Source organism: Trachypithecus francoisi, unplaced genomic scaffold (assembly GCF_009764315.1).
Source record: "Trachypithecus francoisi isolate TF-2019V2 unplaced genomic scaffold, Tfra_2.0 Lachesis_group15, whole genome shotgun sequence".
In the NCBI taxonomy this organism is placed as follows: Eukaryota; Metazoa; Chordata; class Mammalia; order Primates; family Cercopithecidae; genus Trachypithecus; species Trachypithecus francoisi.
In genome coordinates, this window is record NW_022681460.1 from 4,879,522 (window position 1) to 4,907,149 (window position 27,628).

General features: G+C 38.3%; 1 protein-coding gene across 2 annotated transcripts in view; it reads left to right on the forward strand.

Annotated features, from left to right (window-relative positions):
- Positions 1-27,628, forward strand: part of PDE10A (phosphodiesterase 10A) — a 347,007-nt gene that overhangs the window by 78,671 nt on the left and 240,708 nt on the right. The window contains exon 1 of one of the 2 annotated variants that reach the window (XM_033234262.1): positions 11,374-11,583. The exons of the other annotated variant lie outside the window; for it this stretch is intronic. Within the exon in view, the coding sequence (XP_033090153.1) occupies positions 11,547-11,583 (37 nt within the window). The 5' untranslated portion in view covers positions 11,374-11,546. Of the gene's footprint in view, positions 1-11,373; positions 11,584-27,628 lie in introns of those variants that run through there. 2 annotated transcript variants of the gene reach the window in all.

A 27,628-nucleotide genomic window follows, 5' to 3' on the forward strand; every position in this document is an offset into this window, starting at 1 on the left:
AAAAAGCCTCACTTTATTTCCCTCGCTCTCCAACAGTTTACTACCACCCCCAGGATAATTTTTTTCTAATATTAAGATGGGGAAGGAAAGTATTTTCACCCAGTGTCAATTTTAAGAATAACTTAGTTTGAAAGGTATAGACATATAGTTATACATATCAATTTTTTAGAGCAATATTGACCAGCATTATAAATTACCTTAAGAACAGAAGATACATTTCTTATTGGTGATAAGGAAAATATAAAGGCTAACACTAGTTAAAACAGAATAGAGTCATCTAGTTTTATTGGAGTGGTAACAAAAACAAAATTTAAAGCAAGCATTGTAATGAATCTTGGTGTTGGTTGCTAGATCTCTGAGCCCTCCATACCAATGACAGTCATCTGTCAGCAGTGTTTTCTGAATGTTTCTGTGTGCAGGGACCTTTATGAGGTGTTTAACATCATTTAACCTCTATGGTTTGCAGCTTGAATTTTAAAAGGTCAAAAATAATGGTTGTTCTTTCCTGGAAGATATATGAAAATTGCGTGTTGCATTTTTTTTCTAACAGTAATTTCCCAAAGTCCTTATACCTTAGTTCTGCTATCCTATCAATCAGGTAAATAGGAAAAAAAAATCATATCTGACATTTAGAGAAATCTCCCAAATATTGGGTGAGTCTGGAATTTGCTAATTGCTAGGTTTCTTCTGCTTTAACTTAATGAAACATGCAATGATTAAATTTTCTATCAGTACTGCTAGTGTTAATAAGATGAAACAGGGAATTAAATGAGAAACTCCTTTGTTCAGGGAATACATGCTAAAAGTTTACAGCAAAAAATAACTTACCCCCATCTAGTACCCAAGAACCTAAGGAAATTGCTCATTTTATTTTCCATAAACTGCTGCTGTGCATGAGACACGTATTAAATTTCAATTTGAGAGCTGGGTTTTGGTACGTAACTTTCTCCTTGTATCGTTCTAATTGCCTTCTCCCCGTATATACTTTCAGAAAATTTATGTTCCTCCCGTGTTTACTTCTTTCTTTCGTTCCTCCACCCGCATCTTCTATGCATTGACCTGTTCCACGGATATTTACTGTCTTCTTTGTTCCACATGCAGGTGATATGATGAGAACAAACAGGACAAAAGCTCTGCCCTCCAGAAACTCACATTCCACGTGCCGTTCTACTCTCTGCTTTTCCACTTCCCCTGCTCTCATCCTTTAGAGTTGGTCACCCTCTGGAGATGGCTGGCGAGGTTGTATGGGAGTTCCATCCCCCAGAGCTTGAGTGGATGCCCCACAGTTGGCGAGGTGCTGATTCCAAAGGTGCTGCCACCTGAAGTTTTGCTTGCATGCTGATTCTCCACCCTCAGATTTTAAGACAAACTCCCCCAAGATTGTCTTTTGTCATTAGTTCAGCATTTTTTTTTCAAGGCAAATATAAAAGAGCTATATAAGAAAGACTGCTGTAGGTAACATTACCGAGTTCTAGATGTTGGCTTCCCATCAAATTTCAAATCAAGGAAGTGAGTTGGTATTTCAACCTCTGAAGCCAACTAATATTCTTATGAAAAGTCACTTAAAAGTATTAAGAATCATGGATTTTGGTGTCTTCTAGACCTTACTTGTGGTTTTCTTAGTAAATTACAATATGGTAATATGATTTAGAATATTATTTCTGTATAACTTCAGGGGTTTAAACTATCATTTGACCCTTGTGGATGTTATTAACATTTTAAATTAGAAGTTTGCTTTCCTTCTTTTAGGCCTTTTAATATATAGTATTATGTCTCTTCTGGGACATGACTATTTGCCCCACCCAGTCAGATCTCTGAGGAAATGGCAAAATGGGAAAGGAAATATTGAAGAGTCATAGGTTTCATGTTTTGTGGCATAGTGGGAGGGAGGACATCTTAACTATCGGTGTCTCAGTAAGAATTCAATTTTAAAAACTTGTTTTACTTGTGCAGTAGCTTAATGGAAGCATGTACTATCTCATTCTTTCTCTACAATATGAAGCCCAAAATATAATTTTAAAAAATACTTGAGCCAAGGTGAGAGGACAGCCGCCTGGAACACTCAGACCCAGGTCACCTTGGATATGAGTTCTGTTTGGCCTTTGTTAGAAGCAGGTTTTCCGAAGTAGAAAGGGGGACAGGGAGTGGGCTGATACAGCTGTTTGTCAGGAATTCCCATTGGTTAGACAAATAAGATTGATTAGCGATTGACTATACATTGGTGAAGTGTGGGATATGCGGTATGGTGTCCAGTGAGTGGCCTTGCTTGGTTAGTTGATAGCTGCTTCTGGCCGCAGCTGGTCTAGAGTCCACATAGCAAGCAGCTTCAAGAGCTGATTACTTAGCTCAAGGAGGGGAAGTGGGATGTGACTGCTGCCTCACCCTCCTGCCTCTGTGGGTCTGATGATTTATAGCAGGCTCGCATTCCTCAGATAAACTTTCTTTTCTTACTGTATTTTATTATTAAGTACCTATATTAGTTTTCTGTGGCTGCTCTAACAAATGCCACAAATTTTGTGGCTTAACACAACGGAAATACATTCTCTTATTCAGGAGAAGAGAAGTCTGGAATCAGGGTATTGGCAGGGCTGCACACCCTCCAGAGGCTCGAAGGGAGAGTCCTTGCCTGCCTATTCCAGCTTCTGGTGGCTCCAGGCATTCCTTGTCTTGTGGCAGCATCATTCTATTCTCTGCCTCTATTTTCACATCCCCTTCTCCTCTGTGCACTTCTCTCTCAAAACTTGCTCTGCCTCCCTCTTTTAAGGATACATTTGATTGCATGTAGGTCCCCCTCAGATTATCAAGGATAATCTCCTTAAAGTCAACGGACTGTGATTGCTAATCATACCTACAAAATACCTTCACAGCAACACCTTGATTAGTATTTGAATGAGTAACTGGGAATATTAGACTAGTCAAGTTCCCACATAAAACTGGCCATCACCCCTTGTAAACTTGGCACTCATATACTTCTCTTTAAACGATGACTAATCTCCAAATAAAGACACCCACAAAGTCATACTTCCACAGGACATGATGCAGCTCTCTTACTTACAACCAAAAATGTGTGAACCCTTCCCCAGAAAGGTATGCCAGAGTTCCTGGTTGGTGTTCATTGTTTTCCTTAACATCCTAGAACTTAAATACTGTGATGTAAAGTTCACTGTTATTCATGCATCTTATGTTAGATGATAAGGGATAAGAGCAAGAAGAATGCATAGATAATTGCTTAATTATTTATATACCCACATACTCATAACAAAATAAGAAATACTCATAAACATTGCAGCCCTTATTTCTGAAACTGACTGCCTGGTCCTAGTTGGTGTTTATAGCTACTTTCTTCCATTACTCATTCTGTATTCCCTTTGCCCTCTGGGAGCACCACAGCCTGTTGTTCAGGGTTCTTTGCCTGTAGGGTGACCCGGACCCTCATTCCTGAGGGGCCTGGGTCATTCCTGAGGGGCCTGGGTCATTAACAGTCCTGCCTGAAAGGGGTTGTTGGTTTTCCATTGACTTCAGTCACAGGGCATGGTGGCAGATGCCCTAAGGGGCATTCTACATTCCAGTCATGTTCTTCCTAACCTCCTTTCTGTAGCCGAAAAGCAACCAGGTGTCCAGGTGGTTCATTAGGACAAAGGGCCAAACCAAAAGGAATAACTAAGACTTTGTTCACTTGCTGGGACAGTGTAAGCAAGAGACACAGAATGGTGCTGGCTCCCCAGAGGTGCTGGCTGTCAATCTGCAGAATGGCACTGGGTGAGAGTCAGATGGATCAGCTCAGATGAGGGGTGCATTTCACTGCTGGGAAGTCTCAAACAAAAGGCTTTTGCCTCTTTATGGGCCTGTTGGCTGGGAGAAGGGCTAGGTATGGGAAAGTACCGAAACAAAGGGGAGAAAAGCACGTCCTCCAGTGCCCCAGTAAGAAGGCGGCTGAATACAGGTGCCTGGACAAGGAAGGAAGATATGTGAACAAGCATGGCTGGCCCAGGGGTCAGGGAAGCCTGAGCCCTCAACTGCAACTCCTTCCAGAAAACTGCAGTGCACTGACTGTGCACCAAGCATGTTGTATGGTGGGGTCAGTTTTTCTCCATGAGGGCTGCCAGGCACAACTTTGTAACTGCCTATGCTGGACCTGAAAGATCACACAGAGGATTTGGGCCTGGAGCCAGATTGCCCGATAGTAGCAGCTCCATTTCCTCTTGGCAGTCAGGATCCATCACCCCAGCCAGTACTTTGCCTATTGATTCAGAGGCCTGAGGAGCCCAAAGTGGCTGGGTGGCAGTCTCAACTTCCAGTTCATTGGAGCCATTGTGTCTTCTGATAGAAACATTCCTTTCTTTAAAGCTAAGGACCAGCAGAGCATAAGGTTGTGGGAACAGGAAGTGAACATTTTAGTAGTAAATCACCAGGAGTAATATTAAGGGGTGCCATTCCTATCCCTCCCTACCCTTGATCCCTGGACCCATGCATCCCGGCTATGGGAGAAACGGTATCATACATTAGACGCCAGTTTAGTACATATACAATCTCCCATAGAACATTGCCCCAGCCCTGCAAGATATCCCACCTACCTGCTGCTGAGACTTCAAATACCATTTTTCTTTTCTGTCAAACCAGCTGCTTCAGGATATGGGGACATGGTTTGAACAGTGAATTTCATGATCATGGATCCATTGTCATACCTCATTTACTATGAGGTAAATTCCTTGATTAGAAGGAATGCTGTGTGGAATACCTTGAAGTGGTATCATTTAGGGCCCACTTGGATAATACAGGGTAAACTCCTCCTCTCAGGATCTTTCACTATCATCTGCTCTTTTGCCATAAGGCAAATATTCTGTGGGTTCCAGGGATTTGATGTGGGTATCTTTTGGGAAGTGATTTTTGGCCTCCTAGAGTATCTGACTGTTTTACTTGCAAACTTTGGAGAAGCAGTAAGACTGAAGAGGTTGTAGAGAATATACGGTAAAGAGGATCTGTAGGCACACTGATTTGTTTTGAAACGTAGCTCAGGTACACATTGGCTATGTTAACTTTGGCAAGTGACCTAACTTCTTCCTCCCCTTTCGTCTTCTGTAAAATGAGGATAGTAAGAATCATTTATCTGGATTATTTTGAAGATTGAATGATTTAGTCAATGGAAAATGATTAGTATACTGCCCCACACATAGTAGGCATTCAACAAATTCCGACTAATGCTATCACAAGCAGCTGGCTCAGAAAAGCTTTGCATCCATCAAGCAGCTGTGGAGGCCGGGACTTGGTGGTTGACACATATGGATATGTTTTGTTTGTATTTATACAAATTTTGAGTTATTTGCCACATGAAGAAATACTGGTAAGACACACAGGAAAACGTACTTGTGTGTTTTCTTGGGGGAGAAATCTGGTGGAAATGAGACTTCTTAATATATATATTTTATATTGTTTTACTTTTTGAATGTGTAACAATTTGAAAAGGACCAGTAAATAAAGAACTTCGAGGGATAAAAATTCATAAATAGAGGGTCATCTATACTTGTCTTGATTAAAAAACAAGACAAGCTAATAAAAATCCCCAAAGAGTAAAACTGTTGTTTTTTTGTTCGTTCTCATGACCCTTGAATCCATGGCGTTTCTTTTGGTATATAGTTATATTTTTTCCTTTGAGTTGAGTGAAATTTTTATATATATATACATTTTTTTTTTCTTAGCGGTCTTCCACTTAAATTTCACTGGTTGTTTTCATTGTGCATTTAAACATAGGTAGATTTATTTTATTTAGACTTGACAATTAGATCATTTGATGTGAACAACTGTACCTTAGAAAAATGTACTTAATTTGAAATATAGTCCTGTTATTAGATTGACATAGAAATCATATGCTTGTAATGATTTTAAAACTATACGTCTGCATACTTAAGAAGCTCTCACGATACAGTTTTTATTTTTCCATTGGTTGTGACTTTCGATTTTTTGGGCCCTGTATTTCCACTTACCTCATTAAGCTCCATAGTGACTACTTGAAACAGCCTACATAGAGAAATGTGCTGTTATGGTGAATATCTGCCTTCAAATATTAGCACTTTACTTCTGTGGAGAGCTATGTCTTTTTGAAAAGAATTCAGTTTGTTGAAGCTTCATAAAAGTCCTGGGAAATAGGTGGGTCAGGCATCACTAATGTTATTTATCTTCATCTGTTCTATGTTGTCTACCAGCTTAAGTAAAAGGCAGGGACCATGCTTTTGTCATCCTTAGATTTCTAGTATCTAGCATGTTGTTAGTGCTCAAAAATAGTTACTGAATATACAAATAAGCATATAGTCAGATAAAGAGGTAAGAAAAATCACTAAAACCACATTTGGTGGCAAGTAAATGAAATAATCAAAACTAGGATCCTTATTGTTAGATGTCTAGTCCAAATGTTCCTCTCAGAACAACTGACTGATTCATAGTCTCTGCTTTAAATATGAGATCAGTTGAGGGCTACTTAAATCCTTTGTGCCAAAGAGAATATATTAATCCCCAGTCCGAAGAGGATTTAGCACTTTTGTCCACTAGAATAATCAAAATTCTCAAATTGTAAAAGCCTCAGAAACACATAATGAGAAATTGTTTTTTTTCTGTTTATCAGACTTTTAAACAAAATGCTTATGCTTACCTGTCTCAGTGAATTCGGGCTGCTCCAGTAAATACCACAGACTGGGTGACTTTTACGCATTTATTTCTCACAGTTCTGGGGGCTGGGAAGTCAGAGACCATGGTGCTGGCTGATGCAGTTCCTGGGGAGGGCCCTCTCTCTGCTTGGCAGATGGCTGCCTTCTTGCAACAGAAATGTTTTGAGAGACAAATCCTCTCTTTCTCATTTCTTATTATGGCACTAATCTCTCAGCTCTTATGAGGGCACTAATCCTGTCAGTGAGGGCTCTACCCCTCATGACCTAATTACTTCCCAAGGACCCCGCCTCCAGATACCACTGCACTGGGGGTCAAACCTTCAACGTACGAATTTTGGGGGGACACATTCTGTCCGTAGCACTGTTCTTCTGTCAAAGCATGGTGAGGTTCTAATTAGTATTAAATGGCCTAAAGTATTCTTTTGGAAAGGAAAGATTTAAATTAACACCTGAATATTTTTTATGAGTGGTAAGGTTAGAATGGAAACTTGACAGGTTTTCTTACCTCATATTTGCTCCATCATGTCACCATAATGGATCTAAAAAGGAAATTAATGTTTATTTCTATCACCATTTTTTTTCTAACTTAATGTGCTAAAATTATATAGTTTAACAAGTCAAAAACTGAACTTACCATCTTCTTTCTCACTACACCATATATACGTGAGTTTGAAAGCTGGTACTTATCTTTATTCTCATTTACCACTGTTTCCACATTCAGTCCATTCAATAAGTCCTGCTGGTTATATTTTTAAAATATCTCTCAACTACATCACCACTACCCTATTACTTTTCCTTGAAACTAATTGTTGTCACTAAAGTCTGATGGATGTTTCAGAAACTCACAGTAAACTTACTTGAACTGGAAAATGATCAGGACCTTCCACTAATTGACAAGAACCAGCCTTATTTCTACCTCTTTGCCTCTTATTTAAGCTCTGGCAACATCAGACTGTTTGTAGTCCCGTTTGCATCTCTACCGTCTCATGCTGTCATCTCTGGAAATTCTAGACCATTTACTTGCTCGCTTAGTTTCTTCTCATGAAGGCTCAGCTCAGGTCTCATTTCCAGAAGACATACCTGACCCGTTCCTCCCCATGACTCTCTCCTGACCCCAAGTATTGGGTTCATTTATTCAAACATTCATTAATTTAAATATGCATTGAGCACCTACTGTTGACCAGGCGCTGTTCTAAGTGCTTGTGATACATCAGTGAACAAAACAGAAGAGCCCTGTCCTTGTGAATTCATATATTCTAGTAAAAGAAATGGACAACAAATAAAGTAAATTATGTAGGATATTCGAAAACTTAGAGTGTCACAGGAAAAATGATGTAGAACAGAATGAGGAGGGTCAGTAGTTGGGGCAGTGGGGGCTGGGAGACAACAGTATTAAATACCATGTAGCTCTCATTTGAGACAGTGACATTTTGAACAATTGCTTGCAGGGATGTGATGTAGACACCTGAGGAAAGAACAGTATTCCAGGCAGAGGCACAAGCCAGGGAAAAGGCCAGGATGTGGATGTATGCCTAGTTTGTTCAAGGTGTGAGATGTCATGAGGAACAGGCCATGTAAGGACTTTGGCCTTTGCTGTGTGAGATCAGGGGAAGTTGGAGGGATTTTAGCAGAGCAGCACCATGATCTAGCTTATGTTTTGACTGGGTACTAGATTGAGACCAGACTATAGATGTATGCAGGTTAACCAGTTAGAAAGCTATTGCAGTAGCCAGATGAAGGATGATAGTGGCTTGAATTGATGGTGTTGAGTGTGGGGAAGGTGAAACATGATTAGGTTTTGGATGAATTTTGAAGTTTGCAACAACAGGACTGCTTAATGGTATGGATGTGAGGTATGAGAGACAGCAAAGAGTCAGGGAGGGCTTGAATCTTCCCTGTCATTCTCCCTAATCTTGTGCATGTAACTGGTCATCTAGTCTTGTCAGCCTGCCATTTAATTATCAGTTTTATTCTGCTACTGTTTCTTAACTGCACTGCTGCAGTGGCTGACTAATGGGCATTTCCTGGCTTCAATCAATTCTTTTGATGGGAGTAAAGAGCATTCTAAAATCCACATCTGCTTATATCATTCTCAGAGTGAAATCCTGCGTATTTCCATCCACCTACAAATAAAATTCTGAAGTCCTTAGCATGGCATACGTATCCTTAAACTGCCTTTGCTTACTCTGAGCACCTATCCTCCACCTCTTCCACATGCCTTTTATCATATGTAATTTTTGAATTTCTGAAAAGGTTGATCCTTCATGCCTTCTTGGGAGGGTATGTGCTGTTCCTTCTGCCTGGGATGCCCTTTCCATCTTGTCTGTTAGTGGATTACAAGGCTAAATTTGGGTGTCCATTTGTCTGTGAGAAGCTTCTCTGACCTTAGTATCTCACCTAGTCTGTTGCTTTTCTTCCTTTTCCTATAGACCTTACGTACAGTTATTACACTTTTTATCCCACTGATTTGTAGCTGTTTGTGGTCTGTCTTCCTTTAAGGGAAGCAAGCACTAGTTTTATTTTATCATTTTTTATCAAAGGCCCAATACATGCATGATTGACTTTTGGGCAGTTGGGACAGTAAGACAGAAATGGGTAGAAATAAATTGGAGAGACTGACTTTATATTATGCCATGTAAGAAAAAAAACAGAAAAAGAGTTTGGCGGCCAAAAAGGGCAAATGCATTTAGTAGGAAAGAGTTGAGGTATAGGTGTGGGTTTTATGGAAGTCTTGAGGACCATAGGAATGGGGAGAATAGTGGAAGCTGAAGGTTGTTTGGGGCCAGATGGTGGAGATGCTTCCATACTCTGTTTTTCTTCTTTGTTCTGAAACAGTGAGGAACTGATCAGATTTTTTAAAATAAAAATCTGAAACAGAGTGTTGTTCTTTTGGTTAAAGTGGACTTTGCACCTATCATGTTGTTTCATTACGTTGTAGCATTTGCAAAAGGTAATCTATAACAGTCAACAATACTTCTGGATTCTTTCAGGGAGGGTAGGGACTGTGGGGAGGAGTAAGTTTACCCTTACAGAATCTTGACTTAATTTGTCGGGGGGGGGGGGGGGGGGGGGGGGGGGGGATCAAACAAAAGCTCTTGACAGTGCAGCCATCCAAAGAAGAAGAAAAGCTGCTGTCTGTTGAACTAAAAGAGATGCTGGGCTTCCCTTAGGCTGAGGTTGGCAGCCCTGAGCATCTGGGCGATTCAGCCCACAATTGGGATCCCCGTATTTACCGGAAGTCGGTCCGGATTGAATAAAGCGGGAACTTCCTGCTTGTACTGAACTCAAGGTCATGGCTCATCCAGTGGGCGCTCCTGGTTCCTGTCTCTAGTCAGGGAGAGGAGAGGCCCGTGGAGATGCCACAGAGGTGACCCGGTGCAAGGAATGGCAGGGTCCATGTTTAGAGAGTTTCCCGGGTTTCTCTAGTTTTGTGTATTTTCTATTGCGCCCTCTAGCTGCTGGACTCGGGTCTTGGGCCCTCCCCAGCTGTAGGAAGTTTCCCGCCCGTCCAAGGAAGCCCAGGCCGGAAGCAGGTGGGCGGAGTTTCTGGGATGGGCATGATGTCATCAGAAGTGCCTGTGCCCAGCTGTCACGTGCCACTTTCACTGTGGCTGCTGATTGCCTGAGGGCTGCTCTAATCCAGTCTTGAAGTAGATGGCGGCAGGGAGGCCGGGACTCATAGCAGGGGGCCCACGTGTGGGGAGCTCCAAGAGTGAGGGGACCCGGGGTGGATGGGTGCCTCAGGTGGACTCCAGAACCGTGGGTGTAAAGCCCATTGGCAGCTCCTTGGCTTGGCACCCAGAGATGGGGGTTGCCTGTGCCCTTGGGGCCATGGGGCCTTTGCAGCCCATTCAGCAGCTGAGTGGTCCCAGCTTCCTGCTGTGCTGAAGCCCTAGAAGGCTTCTCAGAATTTCTTGAGCATGGAGTGTTGAGTGCTGCCCTGGAAGGTCTTGGAATGCCAGCTGGGCATGGGCTGGTCACAGACTTTTGGTTCCAAGGATCACTCCGCGTCCCCCAGGAGAGTACTTCTGAGAGTAGAGTAGTGTGAAGAAAGATTGATCAGGAGCCCTGAAACCAGAAAGGCAAGTTGAGGGAGAAGGCTGTGCACTGGCAAGGGTCTGCTCAGTTAGAGCACCTTTTGGCTGCAAGTAACAGAAACCGTGCTTCAGATTACTTAAACAATAGGGAAAATTTGCATCACAAAACATGAGCCTTTGAGGAAGGACAACTCCAGGATTGATGGATTCAGTTACTCACACCCGTGGATCTGCTTCTTTACCCTTCCCACTTTGCTAATGGACTTTGTTTTGATGGTGGCAAGATCAGCTCTTTGGCTGTAGGCCTGGTATGCACATTGGAAGAAGAGTGGACTTTTCTGTGTGGAGCTAAACTAACAACTTTCAGGGAAGGAGGGTATTACCATGACTGATTTAGCAAATCAGGATTTATTCTGAGCTGGAGATGGTGACCTTCCCTGAGAGGGAAAAATGATGGCTAACTGTCTGAACAAAGACAATGGCAGTGGGAATGAAGACGGTTTAAAGGAGGCAGAAACACTGAAGGTGCAGTTGACAGAAATCAGTGATTTGCATTTAGGGATTGAAGAAGAGGGCGGATTGGAGGATGACTGGGATATTTAGTTTAGGTGATTAAGAGGAGGATGATTTCACTTAAAGAGATGGGATATGAAAGAGGGAGGAGAAGGAGAAGAGGGAGAAGATTCTAGTAGGTTAAGGTGTAGCCATGCTGAGAATTATCTGTTAGTTATTTGATTTTTTTGTTTTGTTTTTGTTTAGAAGCTAATGGTATAGATATAGAAGTCATCCACAGAGATGTTACAGTTGAAGAGATGGGGGTAGAGAAGACTTTGAAGGAAAAGAATGTAGAATGAGGATAGAAGAGAGGAAATCCCAACATTTAACAGGTGAGTAGAGGACACTAAGCCAGCAAAAGAAATTTAGAAGGGACATTCAGATAGACAGGAAGCAAACTAGTACTCTGTAGCTCTGTTTTGATCTGCCAATTCATTAAAATTATCAACTGATGAAAACTTTGTTTTGTTCACACCTTGAGTCTTTTTGGTGCCAGCGTTCACTCAAGACCCCTACAGTATCATTGACAGGGTTTCACTGCACCAAAAAAGTTTACAGTGTTTCATTCTGGATGGGTTAGTTTTAATGGCTTTTGAGGATTTCTGTGATGTTCTAGTTGGGTGATTTTTCCCTTTATTTTTCATAGGGTGGTTACATATTTGCTTTAGGCAAATTGATTATTGGCTAAATGACCTGCTTTACTATGTTATGTGGAGAAATTTCCAAGAAACTAAGGGATTAGTTAACAATATCTGATACTACTGAGACCAAGGGAGATGAAGACTGCGATAATGATATTTAGCAATTTGGAAATTTGGTTTAACCAAAAAATGACTTTAGTGCAGTTATGGGGAATGAAATCATTGGGTGATGATTAATGCATGAATTAGAATTAAGGACATTAAAATAAGCACTGGACTACTCTTTTGACTTTGATGGTGAAAGAAAAATAGAAGGTGTGGTGGGTTTACCAGGTGTGAAGGACGTTTTGTTGTTGTTAATCATGTTTCAGGATTGGTGGAAGTATGAGTGTCATAGAAATCTTTACATTAAAAGGGGTAAGGAGAGTTTGAAGACATGAGACATAAAGGGGAAACAACTAAGTGAGTAATTAAAATAAGGAATCAAGAACCAAAAAAGAGAGCCAGCTGAGTTAGGAGAGAAGCTAGAAAGTGGGTAGAGGTTCAGAGAAACATTGCAGAGGAAAAATAAAGGATCCTCTGAGTAACAAAAGGCTAGGTCATGTGTGAGGGTGATCATGCCATCTCCAGATGCTTGGGAGTAATGCAACAGTCTTGGTCCGGCTGCTGTGGGATCAGTATAGGGATCCATCTAAGAGATGGAAAAGAATTGACACGACTGCATTTTTCTCTAACCAGTTAGAAATGCAGGTCACAAAAATCGAATGATTAGGTTTCCTTAGTGTAGGGTGGGACTAAGCAAAGAATTCTGTAGTGCTTGCTGAGGTGTTATTGCAGTAATTGGCAATGGTTTTTAAACTCAATAGTGAGGCAAAGTTAATTCATATGGGAGAGAAACTAGATGAACAGGGACCACAGTGTACAGTTGAAGGCAAATACCTGACTCAAAAGTAGTGAAAGGAAGAATGAGGTGTAAGGATAGGATGGTGTCACCAGAGAGGGGAATTTTGTCACAGGAGGGAGTAAATAATTTTTCTACTTATTCGTGGTTTATAACGGCATGACCTCTAACCCACATAGAGGAGTAGCAGGGAGCGAATGAATCGTATCCTGTTTTAACAGGTAAGCTTGAGGGAATAATAAACAGTTGTAATGTAATATCAGAAATCTATTGTTTTATTAGCTGTATAACCAGGATGACAGTTTATGAGGTGTATTAGTTTGAGATACTTGTAAATTATGGTATAAATGCATTCTCACTTTTAATAAAGAGCTTTTTAATGTACAGTCTGAGCCGAGACTAGTAAGTAAAACTCTTATTTTTGTCATTCAGAATGTGTTGATTACGTTGACCAGATTAGTTCTCAAATAGCAAGTGTGACATTTCTCTGAGTATTTTTAAGTTGTTTTAAAATGATTTTTAAGTCAAGGATAGGTTTTTTGAAAATTAATTTTGAGGTGAAATAGTTTTTATGAGACAGTTTCTGTCTTTAGCAGATTCTCTTTGGATCCCTCAATCCTGGATTCACTGGTGTGACTGAGCTCCACTCACCTAAGTGGCTGGAACTCTCTCCCCTGCCTTGTGTTTAGAGGTGTAAATATTGGCCAGCATTTGAAAGCAGTTATTCCCAATCCCCAAGCACCACTTTTTTTTTTTTTTTTTTTTTTGAGACAGAGTCTCGTTTTGTCACCCAGGCTGGAGTGCAGTAATGCGATCTCGGCTCACGGCAGGATCCATCTTCTGAGTTCATGCCATTCTCCTGCCTCAGCCTCCTGTGTAGCTGGGACTACATACAGGTGCCTGTCACCACACCTGGCTAATTTTTGTATATTTAGTAGAGACGGGGTTTCACTGCCCCAGCACCATTTTTAGTAGAGCTAATATAAAAGGAACATGTACATTTTCTAACAAATTGCTGTTTTTCTTTTTTTAATAAGGTCATGGAGTCAGTGTTCTGAAACTACAACTTTGACATTTATTTGCATAAGTGGGAGGGGAAGTGGTTCCCATATGCAGCTAGAACACCCCTTTAAAAAAACTCACTTTCTCTTAAGTTTGAATTTGAAGGCAGAGGCTTTTATTATTATTAATGCCATATGTTGGACAGTTTGTTTTGTTAATAAGTTGCTAAAACCTGCTTAGCTACTGACTTTAACCTACACTCTCACAATTACACTTTCCTTCCTCCAGGGCTCACAGTAATGGCCGAAGTGCCAGGCACTGTAAGCTGATAAGATAAGAAGCACATGGCACATTGTCATAAGCCAGGGGTCCCTACTGGGCCGGCTGACGCACACAGTCTTCCCCTGATGTCAAAGGGCTGAGAAGTAGCACCTTGGCTCTTTTCCCGAATTTTGTGCCAGAGCAGGGGAAAAGACTCTTTGTTTGAAAAAGCAGCCATTGAGATATTTTTTTTAATTGCTTTTCTTGACTGTAGGCCAGATTCCTGTCTGTTTAAATGGTTTGGTATGATTTCTGAGTTGTTTGGCAGGAAGCAAAAATACGTTTAATTCATTTATACATAATATTTTATGACCAGTCTTATAAGACTTTGAATTTGGCACTTTTTGGTGAAAAAGTAAGTGTGGCAAATTTGATGAAAGGCAGAGTTCAATATGTGTCATATATAAGCTCTTAAACTCTGACACCAGTATTTGGACAATGAACCCTGTCTTAATAAATCTATGAGGAGGGGGAAAGCTAAATGTAGACGAGGGTCATTTCAGTAACATTTAATGCCTGACAAGCTGTTTATCTCAATTACTTATTGGCATTTATACTGAAATATGAAAAATGTTAGATTCATGAGATGGAACTGTTCAACACTAGTAGTAGTCTACTAATGCATATGCCAAACACATTCTCTCTACTGATAAAAAAAAAAAAAAAATCCAGACATAGGTGAACATGCTCTATGGCCAAATTGTCATCATAGTGAAAAGTCTGCACAGTACATTATTCTATAAAATGTCGTTTCATTGTTTTATTGGCTCCTTATGAAGTCCTAAAGAATGAAGATAATTACAAACCTGTAATTTTATGGCTGCCTTGGGGAAAAGGGTAGACCAAGTGCCTATATCAGGATGAAAGACCTGAAAATCTAAATAGCCTAGCATATTATATATAAAATTTTTCATAATTAATTATGAGATTAGCTCAGATTAGTGAAATATAGCAAGTTTTGCATTGTCATTTAAACTTGAAATTTTAACATGAACGCTACTTGAACAAAGTTGGCAGTGAGAATTGTGGATTACAATTAGCACTCTACAGAATGGTGAGGCATACTGGAAGTAAAGCTGAGGATTACTGCTTTTTTGTTTGTTTGTTTGTTTGAGATAGGGTCTCATTCTGTTGCCCAGGCTGGAGTGCAGTGGCACGATCATGGCTCACTGCAGCCTCAACCTCCCTGAGCTCAGATGGTCCTCCCACCTCAGCCTCCAGTGTTTCACCTTGTTGCTCAGGCTGGTCTCAAACTCCTAAGGCTCAAACAAGCCTCCAGCCTTGACCTCCCGAAGTGCTGGAGTTACAGGAGTGAGCCACAGCACCCAGCCGAGTGACTATTTAATGTTTACATTTTTGTTACCAAAGAAGCAAAAGAAAGTATTTTAGGAATTTAGAAATGCCACTGAATTGTTAAAATGACATTTTTGAATTAAGGTATTTTACAGAAACCACTTTATAACAATGTCATATTGTATCTTTTGATGAATGTTTTGTTGACTAGGTATAAACTAATTTTTTTATACTTAGGTGGTAATAAGAGCTGACATTTTCTGAATTTTTTAAAGCAATTTTCATGTATGAGGTGTAGATATTATTATCTCCATTTTCCAAATGAGGAAATTGAGGCATAGAAATGTTAAGTGCCTTATTTCAATAATTCTGTAAATGGTAGAACTAAGAGTACCTTGGTAGTCATCATTGATAATTAGAATTTTCTGTTTTAAATTAAATGCTGCAGTGGAGACCAGAATAATAATGCCACCTTTCTTCAAGCACTAAACTTGATTTCATGAAAAGATTAAGTATTAGGGAAGGAAATTAGAGTTTTAGAGGTAATAGGTGACATACATACATGAAACTTTCAAGAAAGCGGAAGTGCCATGTTTAAATCTTTCTCTGATGTAAAGGTAAGCGGACACAATTCTTCCGTGCTTCACTGTTCTGTGCAATAAGTTCATGTTAGTAGGGTGCACAGCTTAGATGCCTGTGTTTCTACTCATAGTATTTCTTAGTCGCTAGGGACAATTTGGCTCCTAAATGTTAAGAAAGAATTAGCAGCTGTTAAAGTGGAGGAACAAGATGTTTGACAGCAGCATAGCAAGTTGGGGGCTGTGTAACGAATGATCTGAAGTGGAACAGCTATAGTGTGAACAAGTGAATAGAAACTTTTGAAGTATTTGCAGCACAGCTTCAAATAGTGTAGCATGACTGTGGATTATGAGAAAATAAATACAGTCAGGTCAACTGGTACTAAACACTTATGAATGGGGATTTCTTTTTAAAAACCAAATCGGTTTGCCTAAGAGGTGAAGTGTAATGCTTCCAAAGAATGTCACAATGTGTTAAAATGGCTAAGGTCACAAAGTAGAGAACTATCTCTCCAAGAACAAAATGTGGAGAGAACTGTCTTAGGAACTCTGGCCTGTCTCACTAAGATAGCATTATCCATAGCAGTGATAGTGACTCTCAAGCATAGGGATGTTTAGAGTATCTCACTGATGATGCCTAAGTGGTGTGTAATTTCTCATTCCAGTCTATTGGCAGGACTTGAATCCTTAGGTTTCCCGACAGAATTTCATGGTGTGTGCTTCTCCAGTATTTTCATATTTATCAGCAAAGATCTAGTAAAATAAATAATGAAATCAATTGTTTTGCAAAGTAAGCAAGGCAGAGAACAGATGTGGTTCCCAAAGACTCAGGTTGCTGTTCTGCTAGCAAACAGCTGGAAGATTCAGTGTCATATAAGTGTCTTAGATGCGATCAAAATAATGAAATTACTAGAAGTAATGAAAGCACCTCAGTAAGATAATGGTTTTATCCGTCTGTTCATTTGATTCTGAAACATATGTTGAATGCTTAGTGTGTGAAAGTATAGTTGATTCTCATTATTTTTGAATTTTGTATTTGCTCATTTGCTTACTCACTAAAATTGATTTGTAACCCCAATCCTTACAGTGCTTTCACTGTCATTTGTGGACATGTGCATGTGCAGAGTAAGGTTATGTACTGATTGGTTGATGAAAATGTCACTAAAGGCTTGTAGGAACCTAACCTTGTATTTCCACTAGGAGCAAGCATTGGTCAAGTATTTGCTGATTCAGTGTTTGTGTGGGCTTTATAGAACATAATGCTGCTAATAATAATAGACTGTAATTACTAGCGCTCAGGATAAGATGAATAAGACGTAGTTTCTACTTCAAAGACCAGAGAAAGACTTTATATCAATGCTTAAGAAATTGATGTATGTCTTATATAGCATTGATTTTCTGGCAGACCCTTTTGTGTTGAGATGCCAGCTTATCATTAAAGAAAATTGAGTTATTTCCTCTTTTAAAATTAAGTAGTATTTGAGAAGATTGGTTTTGATTTTGAAAATATCATACAGCTTATAAAAAACATGCTGTTTTCCTGACATTAACAAAGATTTCAAAAAATTCAAAATCATGTGAATTATAAAATTCAAGCATGTATGTTTTGAAAGTATATGAGAAAATATCACTGTTGGTCCGGTATTAATTCTTACTCAAGGACTGTCCATTTGTTATGATTGTTTCTCCTAGTGGCTTGAGCTAAATGTAAGCATTAGCAACACGGTAGTGCTACATTTGCTTGTTTTAGGTATCAGATCAGATGGATGGTTTTTGTTTTTGTATGCTTATTATTTTTGACACAATATTTGTCCAGTTATTAAAAGATTCATTCTGCCTTTTAAACAATTTTAAGTCTACATTTTTTTCAGAAAGGAGAGCATGAGTTTTGCTAGGACTGCCTGTAGGATAGTCGTCATATTGGATTAAGGACTCACCGTATGGACCTCATTTTACCTCATCATCTTCTTTAAGGTCCCTTCTCCACAGAGTCACATTCTGAGGTACTGGGGGTTAGGACTTCAACACATGAATTTTGGAGGAACATAATTTAGTCCGTAACAGAGAAGAATGTACATTGTGGTTTCTGTTCCAACTTTTCTTGGCTCTCCATTGGTTAGAACAGGTAAAAAATTTTTGTGTAGCTTACTTTCTAAAAGTTTTTCCTGCTTAATTTTTTCCTCTCCAGAAAACAAACACTTTTGGCACTTTCAATTTTTTTTCTTTTTCTCTTAGCAGCAAAGAACATATGTGGGTTTATGCAGCTTGATGCAGTTCTGCGTTTCCTTCAACATTTATTGATAATGCCTACACACAGGGAACAGTAAACCGGAATGAGAGTAGGGAGTAACATTTCCTGTGAAGCTTTCTTCCTTGGTTAAAAAACAAATTTTGGGAGGAGATTTAAGAAGAGGGTATGAGTTTAACAAGACAAGAGGAACATTTCCTATAAAGAGACATGAAGCAAGCAGTTTGAACGGAGGGAAGACTGTCACAGTCTGTGAAGGTAAACAGAAATAATTGTATTATACTACAAATTTGAACATAAGAGTTTTGGGAAGACAGAAACATTCAGACCCACAGCAGTCACTTAAACAATGGTGATATCAAGGTTAATTGTTAAGCACATTGGAAAGGTTGGAATATGTTCTTTGAATATTGACACAGTCTTAAAACAAACTCGTGCAAAAGAAGAAAGAATGATAAATTCATTTCTTGATGTGGAACCGAGGACAAATGATGGCAGTTATATGGGCTGTTTACACTGTGCATTTTAATAGTCTCAATTAGGGACAATTTGGATTATGTCCTTGAGTGAGGAGAAAAAAGGCCCCTACAACAATGCTGTTCAACAGAAATGTAACGTGAAACAAAGATGACAGATGTAAGTTAAAATATTCTGGTAGCCACTTTAAAAAGTAAGTGAAATTAACTTAATAATAAAATGGACTTAATTTATTCCAAAATATTATAATTTTAGCTTCTGATTATTAAATAATTAATGAAATATTTTACAGTCTTACATTTGTACTGTTGTTTATGAAATCCAGTATGTATTTTACACTCACAGCACGTCTCACTTAGGAGTAGCAACTTTTCAAGTCTCCAATAGCTACTTGTCAGTAATGGCTATTCTGTTGAACAAGCATAGCTGTATAAACTTTGTGACTTTCCAGAATAGTGTCTTTTTCATTTTCTCACCAATAACATTTTCAACAGCAAAACTAGCATAAATTTCTTTTTGCTTCTTCACAATTTCTTGGATAGATTTACTCTTACTGTAGATCTTAGCAAGCTCAGCATACCTTTGGTTTTTTGTTATTAAATCAAGAACTTGCACCCTTTAACTTAAAGGAACTACTTTATGGCTTCTCTGTGATGTATCTGAATTGCCGACATCACTACTCTTGCACTTTGGGGTTATTAGTAAGTAAAATAAGGGTGACTTGAACACAGACACTGGCATACCATGACAGCTGATCTGATAAGCAAGATGGCTACAAAGTGACTGAGGGATGGGGAGTGTCTATAGCATGGACAAGCTGGACAAAGGCAGAATTCATGTCCTGGTTGGGACTGAGCTGTACCATGTGAGATTTTATCATACTACTCAGAGCAGTGCACAATTTAAAATTATGAGTTGTTTACTTCTGGAATTTTCCATTTAATATTTTGGACTGTGGTTGACTGTGTGATTAACTGAAACTGAAGAAAGTGAAACCGTGGATAATGAATGGGGGCTACTATACTTAGTTCTTTTTTAAAAAATGCCTGTTGAGTACCTATTGTGTGCTGGGCACTTGGCTTAGGGCAGATGTTATAAAGGTAAGTAGAGACTCTTAGCTTCCAAAGAGATAAGAATTTTGAGGTCAAAGCAGACAAATAGATTATCAGCAATAAGATAAGCTGAAAGATGGAAACAATATAATATAATGGATTTGCATTCAGAATGTTTTGATTTTTATTCTAGTTTTAATGCTTTCTAGACATGTGACCTTGAATTATTTATATCTTGGAATCCCTTTATCCTTATTGGGAAAAGATCAATAAAATGCCTGATTTTAATAAGCACTCTATACCTTATATATATATATTTTAAAAAATGTATTGAGAGAGACAAAACACCTGGTTACTGAGTCTGTTAAGTATATGGGGAGAGATTGGGAATGGGTTTCATAGTAGAAGTAATAAGCAGGTGTTTACAGGGAAGTTATCAGTGAAGAAAAGGCACTATTAGCAGTGGAGTAAGTGTGCATAAAGGCACAGGACAATCAACATTGGTTGCAGAACACTTTGACAGTTTCTCCAGGTCATTTTTTGCCCATGGCTATGTATTTTTAAAAATCAGGCATAGATTTGAATGCCATTTCCACAACTTACTAGTTGTAAGTAATTTTACCTATGAATTTTGGCTTCCTTGACTGAAAACATAGAGATAATAGTGAAAGCCCCTCTTGTGTCCCCTTCCAGTTTCTAACCCCTTAAAGTAACCCTTTTCTGACTTCTTACAGATAGTGACATTTTTCCGACTTAAAATCAATAGAATCATGCAGTATTTATCTTTTGTGTCCGGTTTCTTTTGTTCAACATTATGTTTGTGTACTTCACTGCTATTATTCCATGCAGTTCTGAATAGTTTATTCTCATTATTGTATGATATTCCGTTGTGTGAATATACTAAGTGATTTATCTGTTCTAATGTTGATGGATATTTGGTAGTTTCCATGTTTTGGCTATCATAAATCGTGCTTCCTTGAATATTGTAATAATAGATATGGCTTTTGATGGACGTAAGTATACCATTTTAAGGGTGTAATTTCTGGGTCATGGAATATGCATGTGTTCAGATTTTTCAGTAGATTGCTGCCAAACAATTTTTCAATGTGATTATATCAATATAGACTCTTACCAATAGTGTATGACAGTAAGGATAGGGATTTGGACTTGCTCATTTTTTCATATTTTACTTACCAGAGTTGAGTTTGCTTTTTAAAATGTGATTATGATCATGTCACTGAGCTGCCTAAGTAAAGCCCTTTAGCAGCTGTTGGTTGCCTTTAGAACACAGCAACTCATGACTTATTAGGCACTTTGTGATTTGTCCTGGCTTTGGAGATTTTGGAGATTTCCTGTCCTGTGTTTTCTGGCATTCATTTCCAGACACTGACCCACACTGTGACCTTTTCTAGAGCTGCCAGACTATCTTCCAGAGTACCATTTCACATTCACACCAACAGTGAGTGAGATCCTATTGTTCCACATTCTTGCTGGCATTTGGTGTTGTCAGTGTTCTGGATTTTGGCCATTTAAATAGGTATGTAATGGTTTCTCATTGTTGTTTGAATTTGCATTTCCCTCATGACATATAATGTAGAGCATCTTTTCATTTGCTCATCTGTATATCTTTTTTGATGACATATCTGTTAATGTTTTGGACTGCTTTTAATAATCAGGTTGTTTTCTTATTAATGAGCTTTAGAGTTCTTTGTCTATTCTGGGTAAGTCTTTATCTCATATGTGTTTTGCACCTATTTTCTCCAAATCTGTGGCTTGTCTTTTTATTCTCTTGACAGTTTCTTTTGCAGAGCAGAAGATCTTAATTTTACTGAAGTACAGCTTATCAATTCTCTTTTTCATGGATCGTGTCTTTGTGTTGCTTCTAAAAAGTAAATGACATGCCCAAGGTCATCGGATTTTCTCCTATGTTATTTTCTAGGGATTTTATCATTTTGTGTTTTACATTTAAGTCTATGATCCGTTTTGATTTAATTTTGATTTAATTTCTGTGACTGATTTAAGGTGTTTATATTAATTTTTTGTCATGTGACTGTCCAGCTGTTCCTGTACTATTTGTTGAAAAGATTATCTTTTCTCTACTGTATTGCATTTGCTCCTTTGTCAAAGATCAGTTTCATATATTTATTTGGGTCTGTTTTAGGCTCTCTCTTTTATTCCATTGATCCATGTATCCATTATTTCCCTAATAACCACACTGTTTTGATTATTGTAGCTTTATTGTATGTCTTGAAGTCAGGTATTGTCAGTCCTCCAAATTCATTATTCTCTTACAATATTGTGTTTGCTATTGTGAGACTTTTGTCTCTCAATATAAACTTTAATCAGTTTTCCAGTAACCGCAAAATAACTTCCTGGCATTTCTATTTTGATTGCACTCAGTGTATAGATCAAGTTGGGAAGAACTGACATCTTGACAGTATTGAGTCTTCCTATCCATGAACATGGAATATATATCCACTTATTTAGTTGAATTTTTTTCATCAGAGTTTTGTAGTTTTTCTCCTATAGAGTTTATATTTATTTTGTTAGATTTATATGCAAGTATTTCATTTTCTGGGTGCTAGTGCAAATGATACTGTGCTTTTATTTTCAAAATCTGCTTGTTCATTCCTGGAATATAGGAAAGATACTGGTTTTTGTGCTTTAACCTCATATTCTGAAAATCTTGTATAATCGCTTATTAGTTCCTAGAAGCTTTTGTTGATTTTTTTAAAAAAATTCCATATACACAGTCATGTAATCTACGAACAGTTTTATTCCTTCCCTAACTGTAAACCTTTAGTTTTCTATTCTTGTCTCACTGCATTAGCTAAGACTTGTAGCTCTCTTTTGACTACTTTATGAATAGAATATCTTTCCCATCCTTCCACTTTCAGCCTATTACCTGTTTTTGTCTTTGTATCTAAATTGGGTCTTCTATAGAAACATATAGTTGAATTATTTTTAAAAAACCCATTCTGCCAATTTTTTGTTTTTTAATTGGAGATTTTAATCTATTTACATTTGAAATAATCAGTAAGTATGGAGTTACCCCTGCCATTTTGTTTTGTTTTACATGTTTCTGTTTTTTTGTTCCCCATTTCCTCCATATGCCTTCGTGTGTGTGTGTGTGTGTGTGTGTGTGTGTTTTAGCATATTGTTTTTGTTAGTTTCTCAATTCCTTTTAGGTTTTTATAAAATGAGTATTCTGGAGTTTACAATTGACCCATTAAACTTACAACAAATTATTTTGAATTAATATCGACTTAGCATTAATAGTACAGATAGTCCCTGAGTCGCAGTGGTTTTACTGATTATGTTTATTCTTTTATAGCAGTGCAAAAGTGATACACATTCAGAATGCTTCTTGACTTATGATGGGCCTATGTTTGGATAAACACATTGTAAATTGAACATTTTATAAATTGAAAACATACTTCCAATTTATGATATTTTCAACTTAAAATGTGTTTATTGGCATGTAACCCCATTATAAGTGCAGGAACATCTGTATACAGAAACTCTGTTTCTATACAACTTTGTTCCTCTTTTATTTTGTGGCTATAAATTATATTTTTACATCTGTGCTCAGTAACAGAGACTTTTAATTTTTGTTGTATGCATTTGGTTTGTAAATCACATAGGGATAAAAAGAGGAGTTACAAACAAAATACAGTAATACTGGCGTTTGTATTTGCCCATGTAGTTGTTTTTTAATCAGTGTTCTTTATTTCTTAATATTGCCTTGAGTTACTGTGGTCCTTTCTTTTCTACATGAGGGACTCACTTTAGCATTTCTTGTAGGACAGGTCAGTTGGTGACAAACTCCCTCACTGTTTGTTTATCTGTAAATTTCTTAATTTCTACCTATATTTTAAAGGGTAGTTTTGTTGTATAAAGAATTCTTGGTTGGCATTTATGTTTGCTTTGAACGCTTTAAAAAGGTCATTCTATTGCCTTTGGCCTGCATAATTTCTTCTGAGAAATCAGCTGTTAATAATAATTTCAGTGAGGCTCCATTTTATGTGGTGAGTTGCTTCTCTCTTGCTGCCTTCAAAGTTCTGTTTTTGTCTTTGTATTTCAGCAGTTTGATTATAACATGTTTTGTTGGTGATCTCTTTGCATTTATCCTCCTTGGAGCTCATCAAGCTTCCAGGATGTATAGATTAATGTCCTTTATCAAAGTTAGCACTCTTTGGCTATTATTTTTCAAATAATCTCTCTACCCCTTTATCTTTTTCCTCTCCTTCTAGGAACTCCTGTTATGCATATTTGGTATGCTTGATGGTATTCCACAGTTCTTTTGCACTAGCTAAGACATATACCTCTTTTTTGGTTATTATATGTCTGGAATATCTTTTTTCATCCTCTCAATTTCAACCTATTACCTGTTTTTGTCTTAGTATCTAAATTGGGTCTTCTATAGAAACATATAGTTGAGTTACATGCAATGGTTCTCTTAGGCCCTGTTAATTTTTCTTCATTCTTTTTTCTTTCTGCTTGTCCATCTGCATAGATTCACAGTATTTACTTTCTGCTTGTCCATCTGGATAGTTTCAGTATACTTACCTTCAAGATCAAAGGTGAAGGATATGTCACCAATGGACCTGTCTTATAAGAAATGCTGAAGTGAGTCTTCTGCCTGCACATATCTGCTGCTGAAACTATCTAGTGAGGTTTTTAGATAAATTATTGTTCTGTTCAGCACCAGAATTTCTGTTTGATTACTTTTATAATTTCTGTGTCTTTCTTGATATTCCCAAATTTTGAGACAATAATCTCTTGGTTTCCTTTAATTCCTTGTCCATGATTTCCTTTAACTCTGTGAGTATACTTAAGACAACCGATTGAAGTATTTAGTATGTTCCAAATGTGCTTCTTCCAGGACACTTTCTGTTCATTTTATGTGTGTGGGTGAATTGCTTATACCATCTTCTTTGCATGCTTCATAGATTTCTGTTGCAAACTTGACATTTTGAATATTATAGCTCTGTAAAACAAATTTTCTTTCTCTTTATTATTTTTGTTTCTTACTGTGGGTTGTAGTTGTTTAATCGTTTGGTGAGTTTTTCTAATCTATTTTTGTTGTCTGTTTTATAAACTACTTAATTGCATTCTTTGTTCTGTGTGGTATCAGAACTCTCTGTTATTTTAAATTTGTTTAGTTGATGTGTTGATAGAGATTTTATTGAATATTTAAAGCCATAAAAGGAAGGAATAAAAATAAAATCTGTCCATCTCTGCATATTGGCTCTGAGTTAGCCAAGTCTTTCAGTGCTTAGTTAAGCTTTTCACAGCTCTGCCTTAGCCTCCACTTCCTGCTCTCTCACTGAGGCTAAACATCAGCCAGAGGTAAGAATTTGAGGTTTTAGTATTTTCTCAGGTCTTCTTTGAGCATGTATCCTTCCCTGGGCATGCATTTGGCTTTCTAAATTCTCTTGTATATGCCAGAGCTTTCAATGCCTTACTTCCCCTCAAAGAATATCTCTTCCGAGCTTTTCTTTCCAGTGTTTCAGTATGTCTGTTGTTGGCTTTAGCTGTAGTCTTTTGCCCTCAGGAGAAGTGTTACCAGGTTCACTTTCTATGCAGCCACCTTTCTTTCTGAGAGAGTTCTGAGTTAGGTGAAGTAAAGTCATATACTTAATGTCAGACAGATCAAAATAGAAAACCAGATTCTTTGAGAACAAGATCTGCTCTGTTCCCTGTGAAATTAGAGACCAAGTTCCCATGCTGGGAATGTGGACTGCCATCTTCAAGACTTCTGCTGACCCAGGGGGTTGGAGTGGGGCAAAAGTAGATTAAATGCTGCAAAGGTCTTTTACTGTTTTTAAGTTGCCTGTTTCTGGATTCAATATTTGCCTGGTTGCTGTAAACATTGGACTGTTTTCTGGAGTTCCAACAAAGTTGATTTTGACAGTTTTAGCTTGGTTTTTGGTGTTTTTGTGGAAGGATAGGCCCTTTGAATTCTCTGCATTGTCGGTTTTTTTTTTTTTTTTTTTGGTTATTCTAAATGCTTTTTGAAAGTGACCTGAGTTGATTTCTACTTATTCTTTTAAGCTTGAATATATTGGAGTGAGAATTACTATAATCCCCCAATGCAAGCATTCCATAGATTATTCAAGAGGTGCAACATTTCTTTATTTAAAAAAAAATCTTTAGTTGTGTCCAAAGTATTTCCTCTGTGCAATCTTTTGTACCAGAGAGTTTATACCAACCTATCAGTGTATTGTAGCATTAGATTCAAGACATGTCTTGATCATCAATAACCCTATGGGACTCAGCATTTCATTTGAAAGCCACCAATGGACTTAAGAAGGGCCAGGAAGTTTTTTTTTTTTTTTTTTACAGACATAGTGTCACTCTGTTGCCCAGGCTGGAGTGCAGTGGCGTGATCTCGGTTCACTGCAACCTCTGCCTCCCGGGTTTAAGTGATTCTCCTGCCTCAGCCTCCTGAGTATCTGGGTTTACAGGTGCGTGGCACCACACCCAGCTAATTTTTGTATTTTTAGTAGAGATGGGGTTTCACCATGTTGGTCAGGCTGATCTCGAACCCCTGACCTCATGATCCACTCACTTCGGCCTCCCAAAGTGTTGGGATTACAGGCATGAGTCACTGTGCCTGGCTATATCTACCATTTTTGAGCCATGGTTTATTTCCTTTGCATATATTATGTTTAAATCTCATGAAAGCCATGAGTTATAGGTATAATTTTTATTTTATGTGTTAGATAAATAGGCGAGAAAGGCTGTATCACTTAAGAAACATTCAGCTTTTAGGGGCAGCACCAAGAAATGATGTCTATACTTAGTTTCTTTGTCAGTGCTAAACATGATACTTTCTTGTGCCTCTGTTTTCCATATAATTGGGAATTAGAAGCAAATAGCTTAAGTTTATCTACAATGCAATAGCATAATAACATCTTGATCTCATTACTAAATCAATCCTTCCTTCCTTCCTCCCTCCCTCCCTCCCTCCCTCTCTCTCTTCCTCTCTCTTTTTTCTTTTTCCCCCTCCCTCTCCCCTCCCCTCCCCTCCCCTCCCCTCCCCTCTTCTTTCTTTCTTTCCCTATATTTGATTGTGGGATATTTAATTTATGTGCCATACTTTTATAATACGTACTGAAATTATTCCGATTGCAGTATTTTATACAGTTTTGCTGTCTTCGTAAAGTCCACATTATATGAGCATACACTTATTGAAAACAGGGTTTCTCAACATGAGCACTGCTGATGCTTTCTGTGGATAATTATTTGCTGTAGGAGACTTTCCTGTGCACCATAGGATATTGGGCAGTCTCACTGGCTTCTACCCACTAGATGTCACTAGGTGTCAGTGGTACTGACATAAGAGGAAGGGTCCTCTTATGACAACCAAAACCCATGATGTCAGCAGACATTGCCAGATGTCTCTTGGGGGACTAAAGATTCTCCCAGCTGAGAACTTATAATTTAAACTTTACTACGTGCCAGGCCAGGTAGGATCTGACTGTGACAATTCTCCTGTCCTCAAGGATCTTTAGGTCTAGTAGATAAGAGAACCATCTCCCTGCTAACCTACTATAACATGGTCAGTACAGGGCAGTAGAGGAGCAAGCAGTGCAATGTCAAGGAAACTTGGAAAACAGAATTGTGACTCAGATTGTAGCATAGGTGAGAAGAAAGTGGTAAAACTAGGGACTGTAGATGCTAAACAAAAGAATCAAATATGTCTTGAAGAATTGTTAGTTGCTGTTTTTAATGGTTAGGACTTTCTTTTGATATTTTCTAGATTTTTTCATCTTTGTCTTAAGTTATAGTTTAAATATTCATCTGAAAATTATCTTGAGCTAATACTAGTGTCTGTGTTTTCATGTAAAATAGTTGG